Below are 10,164 nucleotides of genomic sequence, written 5' to 3'. Positions count from 1 at the left end.
AAGAAAAACAATGAAAAGAAATCGCAACGAAAAAAAGAAAGAAAAAAGAACAAAGACAATAGCAAGAAATCACAGTGATGAAAAGAGAAAAGATGGAAAGACAAATCTGGAATATTTAAAAAATAATTAACTTCATAGACTTTATTACACGAGTCGTAAACATTTTAGAGGTTTGTTGTATTTATGAAAATTTTTCTTATTTTTATTAACAAATAACTAAAAATTAAATTGCTAAAAGGATAATATATAACATTTCTTCGATACTTAATAACTATGATCTTTATAACATTTGCATAACAATAAAAGACTCGTAAAAAATGATTGAAAGCTACATCCTTTGGGAAAAGTCACTCACAAAACTAGGTCTCCTTCTGAACGTCTAATTCCCAGAAATCCTTGTCCTCTCGCCTAGAGATTCCTTAGCAAATCAACTTAAGTAATTCTCTTAACTATTTCAATCAACTTAAGTAATTCTCTTAACTATTTCAAAATATTTATTTCAGACCTTCAAGTCCTATTATACTAATACTAAATTGGATTAGTCACTCTTAAACTCCTCTTGGCTTGCTAGCTCCTACTTTGTACTTTACACGTGTAAGTTTAATATCTTTCCTAACCATATTTAACTTGATCCCAACACGTAATTTACTGACTAAAAAAGATTAGGAAATTTCCCTAAATTTTTCTAACTCCCTTTGCCTACTTTTCTCGCGTTGTTGGACAAAAACGCCTACTTCCTTGCATTACAGAGCTTGAACACATACTTCCTTCATCGTGTCGTCTAGCTTTAATGCGATCTAACCTTCAAAATGCCTACTTCTCCAAGACGTCTTCTTCCAAAAACTCTTCTGATCAAAATGCAGGTCTTACATTAGTAATGAGAAAGAAATGATATTTAAGTAAGATTTAAATATCGAAAATTTGAATAGAGATTCAAAATTGATCGAGATTAGCAATGTTTAATGTTGGATACTAAAATAATGATTAATTAAATTGTTTAATTAATTATTTATTTGAAATTGAATTCAATACATCAAGGTTCAAATGGATATTTTTGGCAAAAAAAGTCAAGTTAGTTGATTCTTTTACCTTAAAAGTCAATTTCTAATATAATAAACAGTTATCTATCGGTAAACATAAACAGTTATCTATCGGTAAACATAAAATGAGGTATATAGATAGAATAAGATACCAGATAAGACAAAAGGTGGAAACCTTCGCAGCTGCAATGTTCCTGCCATTGATAGAGATTAACAGGAAATGAAAACGGGGCACAGATTGAAGAATCAAATGAAAGAGAAGATTAAAAGAACGAACTTGAAAGTACATAAAATGAGAGTTTTCAGGTTGGAGGATGATTTCACTGAAGCCTATGTTTAGGATCTTCTATGTTGTGTATTACTTTATGTAACATTTCTTTCCTTGTAATTTAGATTTTACACCCTGACTTAGTACCGGAAGCTAAGTTAAAAACTTTTATGGGCTTGGAAAGTTTTGCAACATTACAAATAGGGACAAATTAGAGGGAAAACCTTCATAGCAATCTTAAGATACATTCATTCCAGGCAATCGCTTTCCTTCTTCCATCTTCCTCCTTCGCTCTACCCTCAAAAGAAGACAGTGAATCCACGGCAAAAAATTACTGAATGGGGATGCTACCAATGTCTAGATCTTGGATAATTAGAAATGTCATGGTTGAGACCTTTTCAAGAAACACCTACCGTCAGTATGATATCAAGGGCAGCTTTGAAGATAATTTCTGCAGAACTGTGAAAGTTCTACATAACTTCTTAACTCTATTACTTGGACTACAGATCTACGCTGAGGTGTTTGAGGACAATGGAGGTGTTTGTGGAAGATGGATGAGCTCCAAAGTTAAACGAAATAACCTAGGAGGATTTGATATGCTTGGCAGAAAAGGTTATATTTAATATGCTGTGTTCCACAAAAAGATCAAGATCTCCAACCTAAGTGAAATGGATAATTTAGTCAAGCTTACCCCTCCCAGCAAGTAAATGTAGGGATGCCTCAGCTCTGCCTGACCCAGTTTCTTTTTAATCTATGCCTCTCAGACTGAAAACCTATACTCGATGCTCTGTGCCTAGAACCGAACTTTGGAGCTGTGCTAGTTATACCATCACCTGAAGAAACATAAGCAGATATCAGTAACAGATTCACATTAATATAGTCGTATATTTGTCAGGATTGGAAAAGCTCAGAAGTACTTGATCAATCTTACAGGTTAATCATTCGACCATACAACATTTAGTTGCTTAGAAACTTGCAAGATTTGGATTCATTCTCTGAGAGGTAAAAATAAATTTGGATTCATTCTCCAAAGTCACTTATATTTTTTTTCACTTGTTGTAGTGATTATCAGGCCTGGATCGAGTGGCATCTAGCTGCCAAGCAAAGACACGACACCATAATGCAGCGAGCCATTCTCTAGAAAAACCTGTTTTATGATTTTTGAAGTATCCTTTGACTACTAAACATGGTTTTCTCTTCATTTCGATTTAACAAAATTCTCTAAATATTTGTATAGCATAGATACTACCAGGAACATGAAACTTGTCAGATTAGTCTCGGGGAACGGGGCATTCAAGAGATTCTTTTTATTTCCTTTTTTCATAAGATACAGAGAGGTATGTGCATCAAAAGAGCCCTAAGAACACCCGGAAGGCAGGGTTTGAGGACCCCTTCCCCTCCCCATTACCCCTCCACACACACAAAAAACTAAACAAGAAGAGCCCTTCAATTGTCAATAATCACAAGAATGTTGTTACAAAAGAATTTGGTCTAATTGTGCACCCAAGAAGTTGTATGCTAAACAAGAGCCCAAAAAGAATCAAAAGAAATAAACTTTTCTTCAAACATCCTAATATTCCTTTCTTACCGAGGACACCACAAAGGCACACAAGTAGCACATCTCCAAATAATCTTTCCTTTGTACGAAAACTTCCATCATCAAGATCATCCTCCATCCAATCATCAATGTTCTGAGGGAGACAATTAGCCAACCCAAAAGTATCAAAAAGAATATGTCAACCTTTAGAACCAAACGCATAATGTAAAGACAAGTGCTTCATAGTTTCCATCTCTCTAAGAAAAAGACAGCAAATGGTGGAAAGAGAACAACTTTCAAACTTCCTCTAAAGCATCTCATGAGTATTTAGACTTTTATAAGCAACCGGAGAAAGATCCACTTTCTTGAGAATTTTAAGCTTCCAGATAAGGTTGACCATAGGGATTTATTTTTCTTGACCACCTTAGTCAAAGTTCAGGAATGTGGACTTGGTAGACAACTTGCCCCGAGGAGTCGTTCAACGTAAATGGTCCATGTTTCTGTTCACCACCCAAGAATTCAACAATAGAGCAAGAGTAATGGAGCTACCAACTTATCTATCAAAGAGGCTTCTCCTCAACCCCAGATCCCAAGCTTACTTCAAACCATTCCTTCCAGCAATCAACGACTTCTTTTTAATGAAAATAGTGTAAACCGTATGTTTCTACCATCTCCCTCAACAAACTCAGAAAAATTAAAGAAACGCTCGTTTTGCTTCATAATTCCAACCCATAACCTAAATTTCCTTGTTTCTAGGCATGAGGGAACCCCAACAGCAGTCATCAACCCCATAAATACCACTAATGACATGGCTTCAAAGGGCGTTCTCCTCGTGATGAAAACCAATTTCAATCCCCCTGTAAATAGTTTGGAGACAGGTCCATTTCCAATTGACAATGTGGGTGGCCAGTTTACAGGTACCTTCATTCCACACCAAGTCTCAAACAATGTTTCTCCAAGCGATTAATAGAACTCATGGGAGCATACATCAAAGAGGAGAAATAACATGTAAAACTATTGAGAACCGACTGAGCGAGAGTCATCCTTCCATCAAAGAGGAGAAATGGAAAACTATTGAAAACCAACTGAGCGAGAGTTATCCTATCACCTTTGGAGAGAACCAATCCACGCCGTTTATCAATCAACTTAAACGCCTCCTCAAGAGCTTCCCTCACCACCTTAGCACCATGCTTTCCTTCAACGGGAAATCCCAAGAAGTTGAAGGGAAAACTTTCCACTTTACCACCAAGAAGGGACACATGGAAATCAATCTCATCAAAGCTAGGATTAACTCCAATAGGAAATGTTTTGGAGACATTTAGGGAAAGGCCCGATTCCATCAAGAATAAATTGACAACAGACCATCAAGCCAACAACTTTACATCACTCCCAGAACAAAAGTGTAAGGTATCATCCACATACTGAAGATGCATGACCTCAATCGTCATACTGCCAAAGAGAAGCCTTTAATCACATTACAATACCAAACAAAATTGTTGAACAGGTCCGTCCCCCAGAATTGTGAAAAAAAAGTCTAAATGATTCACATTACTAGAGATTAGTTAAACAGCAATGAGCGTAAGTTTAAAGTTAGAAAATACGAAAAGCCTTACCTCACCATCATGACTAATTAGACTTCTCCCTTCAATATGTTCACGCTTCAAACTTCAAAGAATATTTATGAATCTGGTTTCTTTCAGACATCCAAATGCTCACTTGCAACTAAAAATTCAATCACCTTAAACGATCTCATGCAATTCTATATTGTTATATGGTAGGCTAACCAATATTCCCTTCTTTCATATAGCACAGTGACCATGCCAAAAAGAATTCCAGGTTTAATCAGACACTCTTATTGCAGCTTAGATAAACAGAACCCTGTCCTATTTTATCCTATAAATATATACCAATAAATCATAAATCTCATTGGCCTTATAGTGTGATCTATCTCCTGAAACAAACCCATGAATTGTCCCATTCAACTCAATGAAGCTCCAACCTGGTTTCTTGGCAAGATTTTTCTCATACACAAGACTACGTAACTTTTCAGCTTCATGCCACTGCCCAACACTGGCCTGTGAATTGCTCAACAACGTATAATACCCTACATTGTCAGGTTCTAATTCAAGAAGCCTATGTGCAGCATAGTTAGCTATTTTGTTGTCTCCATACACCCGGCAGGCACCCATAAGAGCACCCCAAATCCTGCCATCACAGAGATTTGTCATTCTCAATATAATTGCAAAGGCCTCTCTTACTCTTGTTGATCTACTCAAAAGATCAACAAAACAAGTGTAGTGTTCTAAATCAGGCTTAATGTTGAACCTTGACCTCATTGAATAAAAGATTCCACAGCCCTCACTTACAAGGCCAGAGTGACTACAGGCAGATAACAGACTTAAGAAAGTGACATTATTTGGGGTCACTTCTTCACTCGTCATTTGATGAAACAGATTGAGGGCATCGATACCAAGCCCATGAGCACCATATCCCTCAATCATGGAAGTCCACGCAACAACATCTTTAATTAAGATCAAGTCAAAGCATTTCCTGGCAGAAGCAATGCTCCCACATCTTACATACATGTTCAGGACAGATGTTTCTAAGCGTGTATTACATACCACCAGTCCATAGATTCGAATGAGGTGACAATGTATTGCTTTCCCCAACTGCAGAGCACCCAAATAGGCATAAGCATCAATTAAGTGTTTCAAAATTCCAACACTGGGTTTCAAGCCAGCAACTTGCATTTGCTTGAAGATATCAACTGCATCATCAAAATGTCCATTCTGAATAAAACTAGACATCATAGCCCCCCACGTAATGATGCTTCTATTGGGGATTTCCTTGAACAATCTAGTTGAATTTTCCAACTCACCAAACTTGGCATACATATCCAACAAAGAAGTGCACAGAATATCATCATAAAGACCACTTTTAATTGCCAAGGAATGTAGATTTTCACCTAGGATCAGACACCCGGAATCAGATGTCGCAATTCCTGATATTAGTATGGTTAATGTCTCGATGCTGAGTGGAACTTCACCCATAATTTTGTTTAAGATGTCCACAACCTTCACAATATCTCCCATGGAGGAATAAAAAGACATCAAAATATTCCAAGATACAACATTCTTGAAGTCAATTTCAGAGAAAAATGCCACAACTTCATCCTCCCCACCCAGTCGACTATACATTCGCAAGAACGAATTCTGCAGACCTGTATCAAACAATAAACCATTCTTAACCACATAACATTGAAGCAGCCTTCCCAGAACCAAATTTTGAGTCGCACAACAAGCTTGCAACATCACGATTACTGTCACCGAGTTGGGCTCCAACTCCCTCCTCATTCCCTCAAAAATATCCAAAGCACAAAAAACATCACCACCTTTAACATATGCCGAAATCATCGATGTCCAAGAAACCAAGTCTCTGTTAGGCATTTCATCAAACACATCACGAGCAGAAACCAAACACCCACATTTTCCATAAACCTCCATCATGGTATTACAGAAATACAAATCAGAACTAAACCCCATTCTAATTCCGACACAGTGGACCATCCCCCCATAGACTACATCAACCCAAATCGACAAAATGACTTGATTAACGATCGGAAGCGTAAAACCATCATGCTCAACTCTCACCTCCCTCATGTTTTTATACAACAAAAGGGCGGAATGGAACAAACCCGAGTCAAAGTGGGACTTGATGACGTTGTTCCAAAGCATGGGTGGGGGGTCTGGGAAGGAGTTAAGAACAGAGACAGCACTGGGAAAGTCATTGAAGTTGGCGTAAAGGCGAATGAGCTTGGAGGCAACGGAGACAGAATCGAACCCAGATGAGAGAATGAGATGGCCATGGATTTGCTTCAGAAGGGGAAGGTGGTGGCATGATTGTAAAAGAAGAGAAAGGGTGGTTTGTAAACGAAAGGGTTGTGAGAAGTGAATGGTTCTCAGGTAATGGGGAGAGAGTAAAGAATGGAGTTTAAGAGAGAAAAGAAAACGTGGGACGACATGGGAATGGAAAGGAATGGTGTGTGATGAAAACGAGGAGTACAGAGCAAAGGAAGAGAACGGAGGAGGACAAGGATTGGATTTCTTTGTGTAAAAAAGGAGACAAACGAAGAGGAAGAAGAAGAAGAAAATTGTTTGGCGGGTGTTTCAGACTTGTCACCGTCGTTTTCAAACACGATTATGCCATACTTAGTTATTCTCCATCAATCAATCAGCCCTCTAAAATCCAAAAGTTGCAAACCAGTAGGTGATATGATGTAGCCTCCCTTCACATTCCTGAAAAAATTGTGTTTATAAAACGTGAGAGAGAAAAAAAAATCATTGAAAATACCATAAATGAAAACATTGAAGACTGTCAATCGTAAAAAAGCTAAGCTTGCAAAGAGTGCGACAAGGGTTACTCGGGGATTCAACTACTATGTCTCCCCTATAGTACATTTTGAGCATTTTTAGCCTTGGCATGCTTGTATATGAAAATGCCAAAACATCATACTCTAGCTTAGCGACATGAAAATGAAAGCAACAGACTAAACTACGTACAACACATAAAAGACAAAGTAATTTGGGCATGCAGCCATAGACAAACAACACCTTGGACAAGCACGTCGTCAACTGGCGAAGCTGAAATTCTTCAATCTTCTACTTCTACGCTTCAAGGTCTTCGACACGTTCTCGACCTGTTTCTTCCACTTCACTAGGAATTCATGTATACTTCTCATGGGTCTTCCACTCTTCCTTGCTCTGTCAATAAGGATTTCTTCGACTTCGCAATCTTCTTTCTGTTACGGGTCAATAGATGGTCGTACGCCATTGTTGTGTCGCTTGACAAGAACCTGAGGGTTGTTCCCTACACCATGATGATCAACAAGGGGCAACAATACGAAATGCCTATTATAGAAAATCTCAAACAGACTCTGTCGATTGGCGATTCTGTTTGAGCCTTGAAATCGAATTAGGTTGCATTCAGCAGCAGAACTCAATTCATTTGTCTATCGTCAACAAAATGACGAAGATATTCTCCGAGCATATGGTTGAATCGCTCGGTCTCAACTTTGAAAGGCTGGTCGCATCAACAACCCCAAGAATTGGCCCCTCATCGAGGCCGACCTGACACTCGGGGTTTCCACCCCACTAAATGCCTTTTTTCACCAACTCAGTTAGCGAGCTTGCTCTTTTTGACAATCCTTTCAGGGATTACCTGTTGTGCTTAGCTAATCTGGACATGAGCGTAACTCCATGATTGATTTGAGTATTGCCCAATCACGTATTACAACAATCTTTTTTTTTTCCATGCCAATTCAGTGAAACTCTACCACCTGACCCAACAAGTTTATCTATCTTTGCACAAAGCAACATTTTTCCCTCTTGACATCCAATTGGTTTTCCTTTAGTTTCTGAAAAACCTTTTGAAGGTGGACTTTAGGTTCTTCCCTTATGGGGTAATTATAGGTCATTATATTATCTAGGTAGACCACTACAGAAATGTCAAGGTCTTCTTAGGAGACCTGGTTCATCAGTATACAAAAAGGTTGTAAGGGCATTGGTAAGACTAAATGGCACTACGGGAAATTCAAATGTTGCGTGTCTTGTGACACAAGTCGTCTTAGATCCCCCTTTCTCTGTCATTCTTACTTGTTAGTATTCCGATCAGACGTCTAACTTCGGGAAATACTTTGTCCCAAGTGGGCGGTTAAACAGGTCAGTGAGTATGGAAGTGGATATTTGTGGCGAACTGTGAGCTTGTTCAATGTACGGCGGTCGATACACAACCATAAGCTTCTGTCCATCTTCTTCAGGGAAAGGATCGAAGCTTTTATAGATCTACTAAATCCTGTACTCAATAATTCCTTCAATGGTTTCTGAAGTTTGGCTAACTTCGATGGTGTGATACGATAAGCATTCTTTACAGGTGATTTTGCCTCTGATTTCGATTCTATCTCATGGTTAATCATCCTTCGTTACGGCAAGAATTTGGGCCAACTATTTGACATCACACTATGACACTTCTATGGGACACACAGAGTGTCTCAAGGGACCGTCTCCCCCAGTTTTTCCAATGCCTCAAGCAGGATGGCCACAAATATTAGTTCCTCTCAAGCGGGGCTCTTATCCAGTTGCATGACCGACATCATTTTAAACCCATTAGGCTGACGAATGTCTGCTCACACAACGATGGGGAAAGATCTAGTAATCACTAGACATTTGGCTGAGGGCATTGGTATGACTTATTGTTCAAGGAGGAATTCCATTCCCAATACCACATCGGAGTCGTCCATCTTTACAACCACAAAGTCTACAGGGCCTTTTTATCCTTCCAACTTCATCATCGTCTGTTTCACTAGTCTGACAATAGGTAAATTCACGGTTTTCATTCTTTTTGAATCCTTCTCCCAACGGAGTCTCAGACGTCTAGCTTCTACCTTAGTTATAAAATTGTGAGTTGAACTGGAATCAACCATAGTGCTCTGGTCGGTTTCTGGTTGATCCATGTGTTAACATACTTTAAACCCCTTTCCACTTGCACACTTATCTTCCCGGCCTTTTTCTAAAGAGACGATAGGAATTTCAAGGCCCTTATTCTCGTGCTCTCACCTTCTTCTATTTGACCCACTTCACCTTCTGCTTGACTTGATTTATCATCTGAATCTGAGGTTAAAGAGGCGTGAAAATCATAGAAGACGGTTTTTTTGGGCATTCTCTTACCTCATGTGGTCCTTTACATATGAAACAACTTAGGATACAATTAGGTGAGTCCTGATTATTGGGCTTTTTCCATGTGTTCCCTGTATTAGATTGGTAGGGTCTGCGGTATCTACCAGGACATTTTGTCTTCCCCAAGAGCTTTGGGAGAACTTGGGCAACTATTCTTGTTCTTTCAGGTGAGGAACTTTGATGACGTCTCACATCTTGAGAGTCACTAGTCAGATCAAACAACCGTTTGGCTGCTGCATACGCTGATGTGAGGTCTTGGACCCTTTGCTCGTATAATTTGGTCTTGCCCACGGTTTCAACTCTTCGACAAAACAGAAAACTTTATCTTTTTCTAACATATCACGTATGTCTAACATCAATCCCGCAAACTTTATCCTTAGACAGATGTATTGTCATCAATGTCACTTTGACTTCCTTAGTGACTATGTTTGTGGCCTTGAAGTACTACTTGAGATCAAATATGAAGTTCTCTAAGGTCTTTGCATCCTTTACCCCACAAAATAGCTTGGGTTCCAGAACTTTACTTTACCAACGAAAATTGCCCCTTCGACTGGAGCTTGGTTTGCTATTGCTCGCATTGTGAGATTC

The 10,164-nt window shown here is 38.8% G+C and overlaps 1 protein-coding gene across 8 annotated transcripts; it reads right to left on the bottom strand.

Annotated features, from left to right (window-relative positions):
- Positions 1–228: 228 nt before the first annotated feature.
- On the bottom strand, positions 229–7,111 carry LOC103497256 (pentatricopeptide repeat-containing protein At4g35130, chloroplastic). Of its 8 annotated transcripts, none has more exons than XM_008459369.3 (5): positions 4,459–7,110; positions 2,897–4,294; positions 2,000–2,141; positions 1,193–1,234; positions 229–848 (listed from the first exon to the last, which is right to left on the bottom strand). In XM_008459369.3, exon 1 carries the CDS (start codon positions 6,577–6,579, stop codon positions 4,729–4,731), a length of 1,851 nt encoding a protein of 616 aa, XP_008457591.1. In that variant the 5' UTR covers positions 6,580–7,110; the 3' UTR covers positions 229–848; positions 1,193–1,234; positions 2,000–2,141; positions 2,897–4,294; positions 4,459–4,728. The 8 variants fall into 8 exon arrangements, with proteins under 8 accessions (XP_008457591.1, XP_050945103.1, XP_050945104.1 ...); XM_051089146.1 differs by adding an exon at positions 1,533–1,702 and having other exon boundaries at positions 2,897–7,102; XM_051089147.1 differs by adding an exon at positions 1,533–1,702 and having other exon boundaries at positions 229–845; positions 2,897–7,102.
- Positions 7,112–10,164: the final 3,053 nt, after the last annotated feature.

The sequence above is a fragment of the Cucumis melo genome, chromosome 8 (assembly GCF_025177605.1).
Source record: "Cucumis melo cultivar AY chromosome 8, USDA_Cmelo_AY_1.0, whole genome shotgun sequence".
Taxonomy (NCBI): domain Eukaryota; kingdom Viridiplantae; phylum Streptophyta; class Magnoliopsida; order Cucurbitales; family Cucurbitaceae; genus Cucumis; species Cucumis melo.
The sequence above is the reverse complement of the archived record's forward strand: the minus strand, read 5'-3'. Positions and strand labels throughout refer to the sequence as shown.